The following is a 21,373-nucleotide window of genomic DNA, read 5'->3' as shown; positions in this document are numbered from 1 at the left end:
TCATGTGATCACCATTGATCATGTGATCACCATTGATCATGTGATCACCATTGATCATGTGATCACCATTGATGGTGAAACACTTTGAAGATCAACTTGCACAAAGTTTTAGCAGATTTTATCAGAAAGTATCGTCTCTCTTTTATTTGCAATTGCTTTTGATGTTTGAGGTCTGACAGCCAGGATGCTTCTAGATTAAAATCGACAAGATCTGATCTCGGTTAAAGGTTGACTCGCAACAAAATTCACATTACAATTATTTGATATGAAAAGATTCCCTTTCCAAAACGGCTCAAATGTGATGTAGTTGTGAGAGATGATTTCTGTTTACACTTTCATGTAACCTTATTCGTCGAAATATTTTCACAAATATACTTCACGCATTCAATAAAACCATGTCTATTGTTCTTACGCGTCTGTTTTATCATCATCGTAATGCTGTCACTTTTAGCAGTGATATCCTATAACTTATCGTAAAAATTTGTTTAATTTTTTAGCCATAGCTTGAAGGAGTACATACCATTGTCTAATAATGATGATGAGCCTGTTGGTCACTTGTGATAATCGAAAAGTGCTGCAGAAAATATTTGCGCAGTATTGGGTCACATGATCAGATTACGACTTGCCAATTAGACCAGGCCGAAACAAAACTGTAAAGTAGCGAGCATCTATATTTGATACGGGGTCTTCGGTAAAACCCAAAGTGTTTGCCATAAACTAGTACTATGATAAGTTTTATATTGAGCTTTGTATTGGCCTTTCAATTCACGCGAGAACATACGTGACAAGACGATAACCAAATTTCGTGGCTACGTCATCGAAATAAAGAGATTCCAATCTACGGCAGCTTTGCGTTTTTGAGCTTTTAAGAGCTTGTAATCACATTTCCACATATTTGGCACCTACAACACAACAGAGTAAAACATGGTGAATCTTTTGATACCAAATAACCATAATGTGAATTTTATTGCAAGTCAACCTTTAAGATGCTTCGAAGAAAAATACATGCAAAATGTCATCATTAGTTGATATCGGCTATTGTGTTGGAGTTGGAACATTACACACCTCTACTCTGTCTACTCTGTCTACTCTGTTGGTCTCTTTACAACTATAGAGATCAAATCATAAGCACACTTTCGCTTGAATCTGAGCGTTTTAATCGCAATCAAGTTCTGCAAATTTTAATCTTGAAACATCCTGGCAGTCAGATTACCTTGAGCATTAAAAACAAGCGCAAATGATAGAAACATACCGATACTTTCTGGTAAAATCTACTAGAATTTGGTGCAAGCTCAACTTTATAACACATGTACCAGTAACAAGTACATTTTGCTGCCGACATGTTCGGCTTGTTACTAGCTCAGGGTGCACTCTGATACCCCTATGAGTAAAAGGTATTTGATGAGGTACATGTAGGACTAACCAAATTGCCCTGCCACTTGCCAGCAAGTTCACTGACGAATTCCACTTGCTGTGGAACCATTTCAACACATTTTCAGACATGTTGTCAATGGTACTTCTCTAGGAAAGGCGAATTACTTGTTGAAAGACTCAAATCCCAGCCATGCTATAGTCAGCAGCCTATGGGATTATAGCCAGCTGCACAAGTTAAAAATAGTCTCAGCTTAGCAATGCATACAAAGTCTTATCTAAAGCTAACCTGGCGCTGTATAACCTTGACTGCATCTTTTCAGTGACAGTAACACAATGCGATTAGAAAGATGGCTGCTCCCAAATAAAGATGGCTGCCCGTTTCGGCACGGTAAAGCGAAAATGTCACATTGATGGTAGAGAAACCCATAGCAGCATTCTAATGCAAACATCCCTCATAAAAAACATCAAAATTTTAGATACATAGGCCTACTGTACATATTAAAAATTAGTCACAAAATAATATGTTGAACCATAACTGTCACGTACAACTTTTATCATATTTTCTAGGTAAATCAGACACGCTGATTCCGATTTTGTACTCAAAATAAAGATTGGTCCACTAACCTTCAAAGTCATGAAGGCTTTTTCACAGCGTTTCAATATCCTTCTCGAAAATAACACAATCGACACAACAAGCTCCGCCCATAAATATGTGACGTAGCCTAGCTTTTTAGGAACGGAAGTTAGGGATGTTTAGTCCGATTTAGAATTATAGAGATGGGTGTCTTAAAACCCATTAGTATCTAAATTCAGCCTGTAAAATAATAGATCTGTCTTTTATGAAAGGTAGATAAACTAGTTGAAATTGCTTGTAGCTTGTTACATGATGTTAAATAGGCTGAACGCCGAGAAAAATGAGCCCAAAAAGCGCGTTTTTATCCCAAGCTAGCGTTGTTATCGCGCTTTTTTGAGCTCATTTTTAAATATGCAATGTTAAATAGCTCATCTACCTTTCAGAAAAGACTGAAATTATTTTGAAGGCTGAATTTAGATAATAATGGGTTTCATGACACCAATTTCTATCATTCTAAATCGGACTAAACATCCCTAACTTCCATTCCTAAAAAGCTAGGCTACGTCACATATTTATGGGCGGAGCTTGTTGTACCGATCGTGTTGTTTTGGAGACCGATATTAAAACGCTGTAAAAAAGCCTTCATTACTCTGAAAGTTAGTGGACCAATCTTTATTTTGAGTACAAAATCGGAATCAGCGTGTCTGATTTACCTAATAAATATGATAAAAGTTGTACGTGACAGTTATGGTTTAACATTAGTAACTATAGTTACCTACAGTGACTTTAGTGTATTTAGTGGTTATGATCTGCTTATGATTCTTCCTTTAATGTCGTTATCAATCTTAGGACCCATAGCTAACGAATTAAAGTTATATATGTAGTTATATACAGTATGTATAATTAAAGCTTATAATAAATATTATATTAAATGCTAAAATGCACGATAAATTTTCAATTTTGCTTACTTTTCAATAATTTTCGTTTCACTCACACAATATTGGGCATTTACGAAACACGAAGAATGCTGAATTGAAAGAAAGAGTAGTATCTTTTTCAGGCGTTGTGAGAGGAATTTCGGCATATAGCATATCGGCATCTTCGTTATTCCGACATATAGCATATCGGCGTATTCGTTATTCCGACATATAGCATATCGGCATCTTCGTTATTCCGACATATAGCATATCGGCGTATTCGTTATTCCGACATATAGCATATCGGCGTATTCGTTATTCCGACATATAGCATATCGGCGTATTCGTTATTCCGACATATAGCATATCGGCATCTTCGTTATTCCGACATATAGCATGTCGGCGTATTCGTTATTCCGACATATAGCATATCGGCATCTTCGTTATTCCGACATATAGCATATCGGCGTCTTCGTTATTCCGACATATAGCATATCGGCGTATTCGTTATTCCAACATATAGCATATCGGCATCTTCGTTATTCCGACGTATCGAGCATATATGCTCGATATACCGACCACCATATATGTCGGTATACCGACCACCAAATTGGAATTTCAAAAGAAATTTTTGTTGATGTCGTATGGCGGAAAAAATGTCGTAATAAAGGGATGGAAAACATCGTGTTCCACATCGTAAGGTGAAAAAAACCATAAAACAGGGACATCGTAACCCGAAGTATATTTGCGTTTATCACAGATCTTTAGCACAGAGTACCGAAAGTTGGAATAAAAAATTGAATATTCAACAGCAAACCTGTATAAACAAGGAGAGAAAAAATGTTTTAATTAACACTTTGAATTAATAATTAATGCTAATTAACACTCAGACCAGAGCCAGAGATAATTCAGGATGTTTTTTTACCAGATGTTCCCCGGGAGAAAACTGATCTGCGTAATTCCGTTTTGTATTCTCCCATATACGGTTTAGGTAAGATTACGAGATTTTGTCCGCCTTTTGAGTGATATGTTTTAAGTAGAATTCCAATGTTTCAATTCGATTGAAGTATTAGTTGCTGAAATATAGCCAAACCACTGACAACATTTCTAACTGACAAATAGAGCAACTGCAGACAGGACATTAGTTTCTAGTGATACACTGCTGGAAGTGCTTACTAATGAATGCTCAGAATTAGACAGAAAGCTAGATAGCTTCTTCTCTTCAGCGACAAGATCTTTACATTGAAACTGGTTGATTTTATATTTATAAAAAGATATACACCATATATTTTACAGTAATTACGGTAGTTTTAGAGTGCATTACACCTTTCTTGTGTACAGTAGATGTTTACTGCTACTGTAACTGCATTCCTACAACAAATTGCCCACTCCGATCTACCACTCATATACTTACACTCTGATCTACCGCTCATGTACTTACATGACGCTTACTTGAAACCTAGCAACTCAGGCATACTGTGAATGCGCATTCTTCAAAGCTTGAAACTGCTTGTGTACTGCAACTGCGCATTTGTGTTAAGTTCACAGTGTGGATCACCTGACACAGCTGGCTTTCCGAGCGTCTGTTTGTATAAAACTGTCATATGACATGTTTAGCAAACTCATGAACTTACGCTGTAACTAGCATATTATTTTAGACTAAGGAGTCAAGCATTATCCCCTGTCTGATCGATAAACTTGTGGCATTTGTGTGGTATTTTTATTTGCATTATATATTAAAGCCATAATAGATCCTCATTTCAACCATATACAATGTACAACATGCTAATTGTGATCAATCTATTTCCCCATTCATACTCAGGTTGTAACAGCATTCTTATCCTACGATTGTGTTTTGGTAACGCCAACATCAGCTCAATACTTCATATTGTTATGGGTTTTCATGAAAATGTGCTGTGCATGTAAGTCCAGTGTAATGCAAACGTTCTTATTCATTAAGCACAGCAAAATACAGTAGACGCTCCTATAACAAAAATTCCAGATAACGTAAAGAATTTATGTGAAGTTTTTACTTCGTACTATGTAAAACATTCCACATAATGTAAAGTTTCAAATTAGGCGATTTCTCAAATTTGATTTGAATGGTAATCTGTATAGCCCCATTTGCGAGGGGAAAAACGACATTTGTATAGCCTTCTATCTATTATATATACAACTTCCGTGACATTCTAGTTCGTTACTTGAGATTATCAGATGTGTCGACGAAACAGAGAATAGGTAGCTGCGCAATTGTTCATAAATACCGAAAGGTGATCGATTGGTGAAAGCGTTACAAAGTCGGTCTACTAATCTATCTAAATATTTGTTATTAGCTCTACTTTGCAGAATAGACTTTGCTGTTTAGAAAAAATAAGCAAATCGTTGTCAATGAACATCGAAGATGAGCGCTCCCGTCAACTTATTGTAAAATTACCGCAGTCATGGCCTATATATAAACCAGTGAGATTGATCAAAAATAAGACAAGTTGTCGATGCAAACCAATAATACTGCAGTTACGATACAGTCCACAAATTATAAAGTTGAGTCTAGTTTATTTCATTGTTTTATGGCCCAACGGGTGAGTTTAGAAAGGTCTTGGAACGGATTAGGCAATTTACATGTACTTTACTGTTCCTATAACGGAACATCCCTATGACTAGAAACACTCCTACTGCACCCAGCACTGCACCCAGCACTGCACCCAGCACTGCACCCAGCACTGCACCCAGCACTGCACCCAGCACTGCACCCAGCACTGCACCCAGCACTGCACAATGTGTAGTAGGCAATACCGCCATTGCATTAATACTGCTTACTACACAATAAAAAATAGTTGTACTGCATGTATACTGCATATTGCGCAGTAGCAAAAGTACACAATGAAATAATGTATAGGTGTGACATGCTTACCACTGCAACTGTTAATGCAACTTCGTGTACATATATATCCATACAACAACTTACTGTAACTGTAGGTAATGCGTTTTACATCTGCTCATCAATGAGTAATTACCAATGCGTAGCATTGATTCTTTCATAATGTTCACAGCCATGACTGTAGATGAAGATGGCTGGGTAATAGAGCAGTGCGAACGATAAGCCTACCAAGCCGATGTTTTTCTATTCTATGGAGAAGATTTGCATAACCTTTGGTAAACTAGCAATTAGCATCTAAACAGCATTGCTAATTTTACTACCGCATCCTGCATTGCTATTGCTACTAGGAAATCACGCAAATAAATTACGGAACCATTAATATAACATTTATTATATCAAATACATTGAGGATATAATCAGATGACAGGCAAACTTTTGAAACAAGTCACACGACACGCAATGTTCAACAGCTGCACTATCAGTGCGCATATGCACTGTACCATACATTGACCCTGTACCCTACACTGACCCTGTACCATACACTGACCCTGTGCCATACACTGGCCCTGTACCATAAGCTGACCCTGTACCATACGCTGACCTTGTACCATACACTGACCCTGTACCATACGCTGACCCTGTACCCTACCCTGACCCTATACCCTACACTGACCCTATACTATACACTGACCCAATACCCTACACTGACCCTATACTATACACTGACCCTGTACCAAACATTGACCCTGTACCCTACAATGACCCTGTACCATACACTGACCCTGTGCCATACACTGACCCTGTACAACACACTGACCCTGTACCATACACTGACCCTGTACCATACGCTGACCTTGTACCATACACTGACCCTGTGCCATACACTGACCCTGTACCATACGCTGACCCTGCACCCTACACTGACCCTATACCCTACACTGACCCTATACTATACACTGACCTTGTACCCTACACTGACCCTGTACCCTACATTGACCCTGTACCATAAGCTGACCCTATACCCTACACTGACCCTATACTATACACTGACCCTGTACCCTACACTGACCCTGTACCCTACACTGACCCTCTACCATAAGCTGACCCTATACCCTACACTGACCCTATACTTTACACTGACCCTGTACCCTACACTGACCCTATACCCTACACTGACCCTATACTATACACTGACCCTGTACCCTACACTGACCCTGTGCCATACACTGACCCTGTACCATATGCTGACCCTGTACCCTACACTGACCCTATACCCTACACTGACCCTATACTATACACTGACCCTGTACCCTACACTGACCCTGTACCCTACACTGACCCTGTACCATACGCTGACCCTGTACCCTACACTGACCCTATACTATACACTGACCCTGTACCATAAGCTGACCCTATACCCTACACTGACCCTATACTATACACTGACCCTGTACCCTACACTGACCCTGAACCCTACACCGACCCTGTACCATAAGCTGACCCTATACCCTACACTGACCCTATACTTTACACTGACCCTGTACCCTACACTGACCCTATACTATACACTGACCCTGTACCCTACACTGACCCTATACTATACACTGACCCTATACTCTACACTGACCCTTTACTATACACTGACCCTGTACCATACATTGACCCTGTACCCTACACTGACCCTGTACCATACACTGACCCTGTGCCATAGACTGACCCTGTACCCTACACTGACCCTGTACCATAAACTGACCCTATACTTTACACTGACCCTGTACCCTACACTGACCCTATACCCTACACTGACCCTATACTATACACTGACCCAATACCCTACACTGACCAGGTACCCTACACCGACCCTGTACCATAAGCTGACCCTATACCCTACATTGACCCTATACTTTACACTGACCCTGTACCCTACACTGACCCTATACTATACACTGACCCTGTACCATAAGCTGACCCTATACCCTACACTGACCCTATACTATACACTGACCCTATACTCTACACTGACCCTATATTATACACTGACCCTGTACCCTACACTGACCCTGTACCCTACACTGACCCTACACTATACACTGACCCTATATTATACACTGACCCTGTACCCTACACTGACCCTGTACCCTACACTGAACCTGTACCATACGCTGAACCTGTGCAGTATAAATTATCACATCACATTCACTATGTTTCCATGATGCGCAGTACTGCGATGCAGCCCCCTCCGAAGTCGAGGGGATTGTACGTTTACATGCTGCGCAGTGGTTTTCAGCAAATAAGCCAGAAAAGAGAAATTGTATAATTGAATCGCCTGATGGAGAAATAGAATCGATCATGGATACCGAACATCAGAAACAGTCGTTTTATGCTTCTGTTGTCATTATACTTTTATTTACAATACACATTCGCATGGTTTTACAAACCTTAACACAACTTTTACAAAGTAATATATTTTTAATAAGTATTTTTAAGTAATATATTATTTAAATGTTACTATAGGACTTACCATTTATTTTTCGAAAAGTGTTGGCATCGATAACAAAGTCTAGGAAAGTAATTACCTCATCATCCTCGTGGGTGCAAACCATAATTAAATTTAAGTGAAAGAAGATTGGAAGAATAGAAAAAAACAATATTAGCGGGATAACTTTTGTACTAGTTCATGGCCCTCCATGAATCGGCCTCCACAGCAAGAGAGCTATGCGCAGCCACTGCACAATGCTGTTTCCTTGCTGCGAATTTGCACTGGCTTCGCACGGATCAGTCCGCAGTGATTTCAGTGCGAAGACGCCTTTTCCATGATTCGGAGAGGGCGCAACTCCGAAGTACTGCGCATCATGGAAACAGTGATTAAGCATCATTCGGACAAGCTTCAGATAAAAAGCCACCTTAAATCGATTGACTGCATGATGTTAACCTTAATCCCCACTAGTGATTAGCTAATCAGGGTCACTGAACATGAGGGTGAGCTGACGGTGTGTATACAGGGTGAGCTGACAGTGTATATATGAGGGTGAGCTGACAGTGTGTATACAGAGTGAGCTGACAGTGTGTATACAGGGTGAGTTGACAGTGTGTATACAGGGTGAGCTGACAGTGTGTATACAGGGTGAGTTGACAGTGTGTATACAGGGTGAGTTGACAGTGTGTATACAGGATGAGTTGACAGTGTGTATACAGGGTGAATTGACAGTGTGTATATGAGGGTGAGCTGACAGTGTGTATTTGGGGTGAGCTGACAGTGTGTATACAGGGTGAGTTGACAGTGTGTATATCAGGGTGAGTTGACAGTGTGTATTTGGGGTGAACTGACAGTGTGTATACAGGGTGAGTTGACAGTGTGTATATGAGGGTGAGCTGACAAGAGGCTATGCTGGGAGCTGTACAGGAGAAGCAGACAATGTCTTGTGCAAGAAGGCATGCTGGGAGCAGTACATAGCAATCGATACTTTTTTTGAATACGGCTGTAATCCAACACAAGATAATAAAAACATATTTGATTATCGGCTATTTAGCTTAAATCTATATCTTATAAACTCTGTAACCCGAATAACCATAGGTAAGTCTGAGTTTAAATTTGACTGTTTGGTAATTATTCCAGTAAAATAACTCCGCATAAAAGATTGACTCCCTGTAGGCTTAGCTTCATTTCATCACGAACAAGGAACAAGTTCCCACTCAAGTATGTTCAGCGCTAAGTATTCCATCATTGAAACTTGAGTACAGAATACCAAAAGATTCTTAAGGCCTCTATTATTGTAAACCACTAGAGCAGCAGTCAACTCTCGACAAGCATTGTTAAGGTTATCTTTTTCGATACAGTAGAAGCACCTGTAACATTAACCTTTTACATAAATTCCACTTAACCAAAATAATTTGTGTAACGCTTCTGTGTCGTATTACGTAACATTTTCCATACAATGTAAAGCGTCAAGTCGGTGCATGTTCTTAAATTATATTTGAATAACGAGAGTCCCATAGCTTTAAAATAATTTTTTTTTTCTTACCGGGCTCGGGAGAGAAAACAACATGTGCAGGTATCTCTATTATAGATACTAGTACTCTATTATAGATACTAGTACTCTATTATAGATACTAGTACGCTATTATAGAAGCTAGTACTCTATTACAGATACTAATACTCTATCATAGATACTAGTACTCCACTATAGATACTAGTACTCTACTATAAATACTAGTAAGTGCTAATAGAGTACTCTATTATAAATACTAGTACCCCAACAGTCTAGTGCGACATGAAAGATCATCAGGTGTGCCCATAAAGTACAGAGAATAAGTGCTGTAAAACCTCTATTTGAACGCCACGGCGCTCTATTTTTCAACCCTTTCCTTATAGTGGCGTTTAATTCGGGGTGCCGTTGAAATAAAGGGTGGCGCTGTATTTTTCAAGTAACTAGTCAGATTTTTTGGACAATAAATTTAACCCTTTTACAGATGAAGCGATGCTAATGTCACCAATATTTTACACACCGTCAGGCGACTTGATGTCACACAGTAGATGTGGTGACACCCCAAGTTTTTATATACGACCCCTTGTGCGGGTCTATCAAGAGAAGATTCAAACTTTTCATTAGATATTGTCTTTATTGCAAGTGAATAACGAATCCATCAAGCCGGCAGCATGTCAGTCCTTATATACTAAAAACATTATTCCAGTAATTTCCAGAAAAACAGCATTATTAGTCAGTTGCTAAAAATAGAATATTGCGTAATAACTAAGTAAATGAACTGTGTTAATAAAGAAATAGTATGATTCAACCATGGATTGCGCAATACTACGTCAGCTTTTTAACTATTGCGCAACATGCATGTACGAGGTTAGCACTCGACATTAATGCTGACAACGTCAGCATTTTTTTCCAAAATGTTTTTCATATATGTCAAAGCATCAGAGTAAGTTTAAAAAGGAATACTTTGAAAATATTGGCGTGATGCTGTTATTAGGTATTTTAATAGCGCCGATTTCAAAGCTTAAGAAATGTAGCTTTGGAGTTAAAAATAGGGCATAATGTTTTTAATTTTTAAAGGTTGACCTGCAACAAAATTTGCCTTCCAGTTATTTGGTATCAAAAGATTCACCATGTCTTACTCTGCTATGTTGTAGGTGCAAAATATGTGGGAATGTGATTACAAGCTCTTAAAAGCTCTAAAACTAACAGTTAATCACCACCATCACGAAACTGTCGTAGATTAGAATCTTTCCAAAACGGATCAAATGGGACTTACTTGAACAAGATGGGTTCTATTTACACTTTCATGCAACCTCATTCGTCGAAATATTTTCACAAATATACTTCACGCATTCAATAAAACAATGTCTATTGTTTTTATGCGTCTATTTCATCGTCATTGTAATGCTGTCACTTTGAGTATTGATATCTCAAAACCTACCGTAAAAATTCGTTTAATTTTTTAACCTTTGCTCGAAGGAGTGCATATCATTCTCTGATAAACATGACGAGCCTGTTGGTCACCTGTGATAGTCGAAAAATGCTGCAGAAATTATTCGTGCTGTTTGGCAGGAAATATGAGTCATATGATCAGATTAGGACTAGACGATTAGACCAAGCCGAAACAAAACTGTAAACTAGCAAGCATCTATATTTGGTAAAGGCTCTTCAGTAAAACCCGAAGTGTTTGTCATAAACTAGTGCTACGAGAAGTTTTATATTGAGCCTTTTATTGGCCTTTCAATTCACGTGAGAACATCACGTGTCAAAACAATAACCAAATGGATTTAGTACGTCAGAGAAATAAACTGATTCCGATCTACGGCGGTTTCATAATGGCGGCGATTAACTGTTTGTTTTTGAGCTTTTAAGAGCTTGTAATCACATTTCCACATATTTTGCACCTACAACACAGCAGAGTAAGACATGGTGAATCTTTTGATACCAAATAACTGTAATGTGAATTTTGTTGCAATTCAACCTTTAAAGACATTTTTAAAATTCGAATACGCCATAACAATGGCTGCTATTACATCATACAGAAGAGTATTCTTATCATTCGTCAGAATTATTCATCAACCATATTATGGATGAATCCGAGAACAATGGATCGGATTTAGACCTTTGACTGTGACTTTGAATCAGAGTGTATAGTTCTGATGATTGTGACGATCGATCTTCTCAGGTACATCGTCACTAACACCATGGCAACCACTACAGCAACAACGGAAAAACTAATTTTTATCGATGTAATCGAGTCATTATTAGTACTATTTTGTAGACTCTTTTCTCTTAGTCACTTTCTATTATGAATTCATAAAGACCAAACATAATTAATGTCAATGTGGCGGTCTATTGGCTAGTTTGTAGCGTTCAATTAAAGAGGTGGCATTGTATTTTTTAACGCTTCTTCTATGGTGACGTTCTATTTGAAGTGACATTCTATTTGAGGTGGCCTTATATTAGAGGTGGCATCAAATAAAGGTGGCTTTCAAATAGAGGTTTTACGGTAACTGCACAGCTAGTCAGAAATACTTAAATTCGGTTGATTGGTGCAGATGCTAGAGTTTCAGTATTCCAAGCTCAATGTCACGTGTTGCTGTCTCATTAAAACCAACAATGTATACTAACTATAACATACATACTAACTATACATATAACAATTATAACTATACTACTAACTAACATCCTGACTTCAAACGGACAACCACCGCTCTTATTACAGTAAAGATGTAATTTTGTTCTACGATTTAACGCTTTACCCTAAATGGAATTTTTATGTAGTACAAAGCAGAAACATTCTTGAAATTCTTTGTTATGTGGAGTTTACATAATAGGAGGTATACATTATAAGAGCATCTGCTACATAGGAAAAATTGATTTGAGAAACTATTGAATTGACATATGAGCTCCGTCTCAGAACTTATTAATGTACATTAAGGCATTATGTACTGACAAAACGATTGTAATCCTACGTAAACTACCCTGCCGAGTTTACTCGGTCAGAGTCAGAAAGAAAACAACTCCCCGGAATATCTCCGTTCTAGGCTTCAAAGTGTCTTTTTGACATTTCCTTATATATTGCTTTGAAATAATCGCTTTATGCACAGGGTATTTTGTTCAATTTATTTCAGAGCAGAAATGATTCAAGCAATTGCATATAGTACATGAAAGGACATTCATGTTCGCTGATTGTCTATATTAATTATCAGATCTGCACCCTTCCATTGTGCGCATAATGAAATTTGGAATTGTGTGCACCTTGAGCTACCATGTTATAAGTGTTTTAATTAGTGCTGGGCACGAATACTTCTTGGTCAACGGGTTTAGACCCGCCCCCTTTTGTTCGGGTTTTTCGAGTATCGGGTAGCTAGTAGTGCTAGGCTCGGGTATTTATTTGCCTATGGGTTTTTCGGGTATCGGGTTTGTTGATATGGATTTTATGTTTAAATTTTCTAAACAGATATTTTCAAATTTACAAAGCAATTATATTTCTTTTCAATTTATTTATCATTTTTCACAGTTTTAATCGACTGACATTCGTACTCGCAGCGTTAACAGGCGGATTGTTAAACAGTCAAGATAGTCTGGGGCCACAGGGAATTTTCGTGTCAACAGGTGGCAGAAGATAGGGTCTATGGTAGCTTAATACTTAAGCATGTTCTATGGACCTCTCTGATTTTTTGTAGATGGTGCTCCAAATCTCATAAAAAACTTTACATTATCGGCTTTTTCCGTTAGTAAGGCTTGTTGGCTTAGTAAAACTTGGTTATAATGAATTATGTAATCCATAATAGCTAGCTGTGGTAATCAATTTAAACAGAGTTATTAAATTTTCACTGCCACTACCGCGAAGCTGATGGCAGTTTCTAACAAGGCAATAGCGGAAACAGACTAAGGACCTATGTGATATCGGTGAAAGCAAACACGCGTCGTATTAAAAAAGGCATAGATTTGTTTACGAAGCCGATTTGGCTAATTGCGCAAATAAAATTTGATTTAAGTATTTCTACTCACCTTTTAATGACAAGTAATCACTGCTTGACTACAATATCTCCGATAGGTATGGTAAATAAGGTATGAGATGCTTTATTCTATGTATTAAATTAAAGACTCGTTCTACCCCATTGTCGTGCCTCCTTAGCAAAAATGACACAGATATGCCCTGTGGGCCCAGACTAAGAGCGCAGGGTGCAATAGACCATGTTTTTGTTCACACTACCCGACGGATCTGTGTACCAAAACCCGAACTCGAAAGTCAAAACCCGAACTCGAAAGTAAAAACCCGAACCCGAAGGACCGGAATACCCGAAATCTCTATTACCCGATACTCGAGAGAAGATAAACCCGCGAGTTCAACGAGTATTACTACCCGTGCCCAGCACTAGTTTTAATGGACATTTGTGTGTTGCCGATTAACGTGGACCCTTTGTTAAAAAAGATAAGGATTTCCATGTCGGAGGTAGTAGTGGCGCACTCCTGTCTCGTCAAATTGAAATAGGAATGACCAAAGTATGAAAAAATGTTTAAAATGGAATAGTTTGAGCAGAATCTTTGAGCATCATTCACAGGTGCCGTTTCCATCTTTCAAAGCATGAAACAAAAATTTTCGCATAAAAAAACTAGTTTGACTTGCGGGATTTTGCCATTTCCATTTTGTGGATGATCCAAACTAGTGGACTCAGGGAAACTAGTGGACTAATCGCATCAGGGAAACTAGTGGACTCAGGGAAACTAGTGGACTTAGGGAAACTAGTGGACTAATCGCATCAGGGAAACTAGTGGACTCAGGGAAACTAGTAGACTCAGGGAAACTAGTGGACTAATCACATCAGGGAAACTAGTGGACTCAGGGAAACTAGTGGACTCAGGGAAACTAGTGGACTAATCGCATCAGGGAAACTAGTGGACTCAGGGAAACTAGTGGACTCAGGAAAACTAGTGGACTAATCGCATCAGGCGAAAATTTTATTTGATTACGCAATTATGTTTACGATATTATTAACGATGTGGCTTATGTGAACATATCCCGCAGAGCCTAGCGTCGCAATCGTTTTACTGTGCATGTTACTGCCGGAGTCTAGCAATCGATATGGGAACCAGGCTTAACTAGCTATCAATAATTCTTTTGTCCAGCAACATAAATGTATATCCCTGTGAAGCACTATTTGCATGAACACTAGGAAATGTTCAAACTCCAACCAGAGGCTCAAAGAATTACCCTGAACTCCTAGTTCAGCTGGTAACAGTGACTATGAAGTACATCTGGCAGCGCTGCAAATAGCTATAATATTTTCTCAAAGCCAACACAGACAAACAAACTTTTCTATGGCATAGTTGCACTAAGAGAAGAAGTCTATTGCCTCTTCAATTAGGTGAGATAAGAGATGAGATAAGCATCGAGGACTTTGAGACTATTATAGCGCATAGAAAAGTGGTGAATGAGAAAATTTATGTGAATAATGCATTGTAAGGCGAGAGAGAAATGACAGACATTCTGCTTCAAAGGTTGACAGGCCGTTATTAACAACAACATCATACTGACATTTCATTTCTCAGCAAGAATGATTTTGATGTTAGAAGAACAAGGAGCCAGTTTTGGAGACAAAAACACTCGTGACGCATGCTCCAAGCTGTGACAAGGTTATTTGTCAGCAAAACATAGACACAAATTACAAACGCTGATAATTAGCTAATGCTTGAATGTGAGAAACAGCAGTTTTGTTGGCCATCCTTCTAATCATAACTCTACTACCTTTTGGATACTGAATCTGGCAGATACGGAAGATCGAGACCAATTATACAATACCAAAAAAATCGGTGTCGTAGTTATACATCCCGCATTATTTTTACAATGGTGGTTTTATAATTATACCAAACGGCTCGTATGTATCATTTTTTAGAGTGCGAAAGCAGAAAATTTGTCCTCTACACAAATTGGAAATTTAAAAGTTAGTCCATAAAAATCAGCTATTTTCAGAAGTCATCTCTTTAAAACCTTCTAATGCATGCTCTGCTTTCATGGATAAGGTATTTGGACAGATAATTTTCATATAATCTCGTTCTGAAATTGATTGATTTTATTATAATTATATAGTGTCCGCAGCTGCTTCCAGGTCAATACTTTGCAGCAATCGCAAATCATTCTATTAATTTTCCATTTTAAAAATGTTGATAAAACTTGGGTTTTTGGGTCAAATCACAATAAAATATTATTCAAACTAATATCTGTAATGTTGTCTGCTACCTAATGTCAATGCAACAATATTTCCTGCTGTCCGTTAAGCTTTAAGTGCACTCGGAACAACTGTTGCAAAACCTCTGCTTACTAAATTCTTAGGGTCTTTTTAGATATTTCATGACAGTATGATATGATGCAATGTTGAAATAAACAAACGACATGAAACAGCAGTCGTCTATTTCTGTGTTTATCTATAAACTGGGAGTTAACACTCCCTTCACCAATAAGCTACATGACCAAAACAGGCAATTACTCTATCGATGACCATCTAGCGAATCCAACAGGATATTTTAGGGTATGATGCCAGCATTCGTTATAAAGCAAGTATTCAGTCACTGCAAGCTATAAATATTCAAAAATTACAAAAATATTAAGAAAGGCTTGGTGATACATCGACATTCATGTGTTTATTTATGACCTATGCATCTTTACTGAATCGGTTATGCCGCACCATTGTGCACCACACTCAATGCAAAAACTACAGCGATCTTCCTGCATGTCGCTTTTTAAATTCGAATGAAAAGAGCAAAAGGCTGCAGAGGTCATCAGTTCATCGCAAATCTAGGGATAGAGGCCACATATAATCAATGCTTGCTTTAGCCAACATAACAGGAAAGCAAAATTTTAGCCAATGACAAAGTTGGAGTTTAGTTTAGTAAAATACATACTAAAACTTAGCTTTAAGTATGTGTTTAGTAAGCTAAATTCATTAAAGTTAAATTCAATCTTTATGTTATACATCAGTCTCGAAAGTAAGAACTCCTTACGGTATGTACTGCACATAGTACATTCAATGATATACAGGGGCTGTATATCATTGGTACATTGTAATGTTACATTTTATTGCACATCATAACCACTAAATACACTTAAGTTACTGAACACAACTATAGTTACTAAGGTTACCATACTATTCGGTTACTAATTTTTAACAAGCACAGTATGTATATAAAAGTTTGGTGTTTTTACCAGGGGTGTCTGCATTAGATAATTACTATGGGTTTTTATACCCCTTTATATGACATTTTCGCCTTACGATGCTTACAATGGAATGAATTAACGTCGTATGGCAAGGGTTCGCTGTACAAGAATAAGACCTGACATGCAGCCCCCAAAAAATTAATTTAAATTTTTAAGCTAATTTCGTCTCAATTAATTAAGACGAAATTAACTCCTAAAGTCAGTTTTGAAATAATATTGTTGTTTGTATGACCTTTTGCCTATGTGTGGCATGTAATGCACTAGTACGGCAGCCTGCTTAGAGTATTTCTGGCACTTTTAATATGCAAGCTTTAGTAAAATGTGTTAGTAAAATGTGACGATGATCTGCATGGCACTAAAATGTGTCCCTCATATACAACAGCTAATAAAATACTGTTGTGCCCATCCTGCGAGTACTTAGTTGAGAAAATAATAAATAACAATCATTTAATGATAATAAGTAATTCATCATTTTCTTGGTTAATGAAAAGTGGTTGTTGTGAGACTTACAATGAAAATGGGATATATAACGTGTATACTGTATACCGCAGGCCCAGGACCTTTAGGACAGGAACTATAATTTATCGGTAGAGCGTCAGTATTGGCATTGAAATTCAGCGTAAGCAAACATTTCCACAATTTTGTATTGTACATGGGGCGGGCGTAACTATTACCAGTTTGTCACATGAAGCTTCGGACACTGCACTAACACTTATCAACACTTCCCGTATTTATGGTATTGGTTGTACATAACATTAAGAAGCTTCATATACATGTCAAGCTTCTGAGTTATCTAGCTGCAGCAAATTAATTAGATTTCAATATCTAAGAAACTGTCCAGTCTACGCATTGAATTACCGTAAACCTAATTACATGGGATAAACATTTCGTTTTGTCATTGTCATTGTCATAACAAATTGTTTTTTCAATGTGGCCTCTATACTTCACAGCGACGTTTTTTCTAAGCAGCAAATCATGCATAAAAAAAACAAACACAAAGGTGACCAGATCGGCATAACCCACTAACACGGATATCGATTGCACTTTAAACAGGAAAAAGCCAAAAGGAAGCGTGAAAAGTGATTTAACTCAATTGAGGTTGGCCAGATTTTCAGCACAATTAACTAGTTAATTTGATGAAGTACTAGTTAACCAGACTTACCATTATTGGGGTTTGACTAGTATTAGATAGTGCCATACGCCTATTCGGTTAATACAGCTAGTAAGACTACGCTTGCGGTAGGAAAATTATACCTAGATCCTATTGGAAAATCGATGTTTCCGATAGAGTGAGTTTCCTGTTTGACTCGCTGATTTATTGTGCTGTCATTGTTATATAGATACTACGTGTTGTGTTGACAACGATTATAAACCAGTGATGCACCTCAGTGTCGTATAGGGATCGTATAGTGTCCCAATACGACACTGATGCACCTTCCCTGCATAGGCGCGTATTCCCTAGGGCGGCAGGGCGACTGAGCCGCCCTGCCGAAATATAGGCCTGAAATTGTACTCATCTTACATCTTTCTCTTCTTCACTCATCTTCTACTTAAGCTAACGAGCCATATGGTCAGGAGTATATACATTCATGGATACTGGAAAGGTTTAGTTTGATGGTAGAATTAGATATAGTAGGACTGTAGGAGACTATTAGCCGTAATACACGTAGTAACCGTACTACATGTAGATGATGGAACTTAAGCGCAAACACGCAAACAACATCAGTTTGGGTTTTTCGTTTTTTAGCGACCCGACTAAATTTTATTGTAATTGAAAACACCGATTTTCCTGATCTACCGTATAATTGTCCACCTGTGTAACCGGTATGTAGCTTACTGTCGGTTGAATTCTGGAAAATATGAGGGTAAATCCTAAAAGATATTGTAGCAGCTATAGATTATTAATAATATTATTATTATATTTTCCCACTTAGACCGCACAGCAGGTGCGTAAGGGGCGTGGGAACACGGTGTGTTTACACTAATAAGTGATTTCAAAATAAGATTTTTTTTAATTATATTGTGTTTTTCTATTTATCAAGATCTTAACTCTCTTAGTGTACGGGGCCAAAAGGACTGATAGAATACATTAGTTCTTATATATGGAATATAGGTGTTTGATTTTTGGCGGGTATTGTATCCTATGTTTTCGCATTTGAATGGTGGTTCTATGCCCTCGGCAGCACATCTTACAAACAGTTTATGCCTACCCTCTCTTCTTCTCTCCTGTAAGGACTCAACACTTGTATCTTCTCGTAATTTTGTAAAACTTATCTGGCCCTTAATATTAAAAATAAATCGTAGTGCTTTATTTTGCAACTTTTCAAGCTGTTTGACATGTTTATTTTGATAGGGATCCCAGATTTGTGAGGCATATTCTAGTGTTGACCTTACTAAAGAAAAAAAGGCAATCTTTTTTGTAGGGGTATCTGCAGATTTTAGCACCCTTCTGATCATTGCCAACTTCTGTGTAGACTTAGTTGTTATTTTGTCTATGTGTTCATTCCATTTTAGATCTGCTTGTAGTTGTAATCCGAGATAAGGAACAGAAGACACTTTATTTAGATTTTGTCCACAGAAAGTATATCCAGGGTGGCTATTAATGTTTTTACCAATTTGTAAGAATGTGCACTTGTCAACATTAAATTTCATTTGCCACTTAGAAGCCCAAGCCTCTAATGCAGAATGGTCTTGTTTTAAAAGCGTTAATTTGTCACTCATGTTATACAGTATTGCATCATCGGCAAAAAGATGACACTGTGATTGAAGACAAGATGGTAAATCATTGTCTCAATCATAATGTAAATCAATAGATAAGGAAAGAGTAAGGTTTAGGGCACCCAGTTTAGGCTCTCGCTAGCAATAGGGTTTGCAGTCATTCGTAAAAAAGCTTCTGGTGTATTTGATACTGTTTTAACTACAAATATGGTTCAGAATATCAGTTATGCCTTCGGATATGAATGTAAGTAAAGGAAAAAAGTTTATCCAAGTTCTAAAAAGGTGTTTAATAGTGTTGTTGAACACAACAGCAGTGTTGGAAGGATAATCAATCATGCATGGGAAGTGTAGGAATAAAAGGAACCACAGAAGGAGGCGTCATCTAGTCTGCATACGGTGTCGGTTTTTATAATAACTACATATCGTCTATAAGTAAAACATTCCATTGGCTGCATTATAATACCTAAAAATGGTTGGAGCCCACTTGGTAAACAACAACACAATTTTTAAAAACTATTCACCTGTGTATCCTTCAGGAAACACAGGTGTGCAATCTATTGTTTAGCAAATGGTTTTTACCTTAAACAGCTTATAAATTGGTAGTTTTTTAACTAGCTCGAGTTGTACTAAAGTTTATTGCAAAGTGCTAGCGAAATCTTTTACCGTTGCATACTGGATATCTTACTAGTGAGACCTTCTACCATTACAAACTGAGTACCTTACTAGTAAGACCTTCTACCATTACATTTTCGGTATCTTACTAGTGAGACCTTCTACCATTACATACTCGGTATCTTACTAGTTAGACCTCTACTACCTATTACATATTGAGTACCTTACTAGTGAGACCTTCACCGTTAAATACTGGGTATCTTACTAGGGAGACCTACTGGTAAATAGTCATTTGGTCGAAAAACTAGTAATCGAAACCGTTGTTGCCGACAAGCTATTTGTCGAATTCGTAGACTATTACTCGAAATTTAAGACTATTTGTCGAATTCATGGACTCTTCATCGAAATTTAAGACTATTGGTCAGACTCATAGACTATTAGTCGAAATTTAAGACTATTGGTCGAAGTATTTGAACATCTACGCGAAAATGTTATTTATTTAAGAGAGCATAACTCAGCGCATAAGTACCAATAAGCCATTTGCAGTTACAGTACTGCCATATCTTCTGATTTTGGTAGTTGCTAGTTGATACTATTATCAGGGTTGTGGCTCATTGAAATTGTGCTGATTCAATGTGTACTAGCAACACTCTCGTTGCATCTAAAGCTGCACAATGTGCAGTAGGTGATTCTCCCTTGCATCAATACTACTTACTGCACATTAGGAAATGCCAGCAGTTGTAGGCCTACTCTATGTACGCTGCAGTAGTAAAAGTACACAATGAATATACACTGCATAATCGTGGCACGCTCACTACTGCACTGTTAATGCAACTACATATATATTTAGACAATGATTTATTGCAACACATTTTACATCTTGTCATCTGTGATGACTTATCAATGCACCATTATAGTTTTTTTGTAATGGCCACAACGGTAACTATTATATATGCGTCATTTGACTTCACAGTACAAGATTATATTACCAGAATATAAATACAAATATATTTTATAATATGTATAAAATGTACATTAAAACATCCCATACATGTGGGTGCGACATCGAGGCTGTAAGGTAGTCATGTCCGC

At 37.8% G+C, this 21,373-nt stretch overlaps 2 protein-coding genes across 5 annotated transcripts in view; one reads left to right on the top strand and one right to left on the bottom strand.

Moving 5' to 3' along the window:
• LOC137387700 (beta-1,3-galactosyltransferase 1-like) overlaps positions 1–18,228 on the bottom strand; it is a 31,451-nt gene extending 13,223 nt beyond the window's left edge. Inside the window, exon 1 of one of the 4 annotated variants that reach the window (XM_068074192.1) lies at positions 18,114–18,228. The gene's annotated coding sequence lies outside the window, so the exon portion shown is untranslated. Of the gene's footprint in view, positions 1–1,423; positions 1,526–8,319; positions 8,437–17,461; positions 17,546–18,113 lie in introns of those variants that run through there. The other 3 variants (XM_068074191.1, XM_068074193.1, XM_068074190.1) reach the window with 3 other exon arrangements.
• LOC137388192 (protein TsetseEP-like) lies at positions 5,519–6,752 on the top strand. Its single transcript, XM_068074697.1, has 2 exons — positions 5,519–5,642; positions 6,322–6,752. The coding sequence occupies exons 1-2, from the start codon at positions 5,519–5,521 to the stop codon at positions 6,750–6,752; spliced, it is 555 nt and encodes a 184-aa protein (XP_067930798.1).
• Positions 18,229–21,373: the final 3,145 nt, after the last annotated feature.

Source organism: Watersipora subatra, chromosome 2, assembly GCF_963576615.1.
Source record: "Watersipora subatra chromosome 2, tzWatSuba1.1, whole genome shotgun sequence".
In the NCBI taxonomy this organism is placed as follows: Eukaryota; Metazoa; Bryozoa; class Gymnolaemata; order Cheilostomatida; family Watersiporidae; genus Watersipora; species Watersipora subatra.
This window is presented reverse-complemented; position numbering and strand designations above follow the sequence as displayed.

Bases quoted from the DNA above. Each gene is read 5' to 3' on its own strand.
- LOC137388192 (XM_068074697.1), top strand. From the start codon at position 5,519: ATGACTAGAAACACTCCTACTGCACCCAGCACTGCACCCAGCACTGCA. The intron at 5,643-6,321 runs GTGTAGTAGGCA...CTGTACCATAAG, and splicing joins TGCACCCAGCACTGCACAAT to CTGACCCTGTACCATACGCT.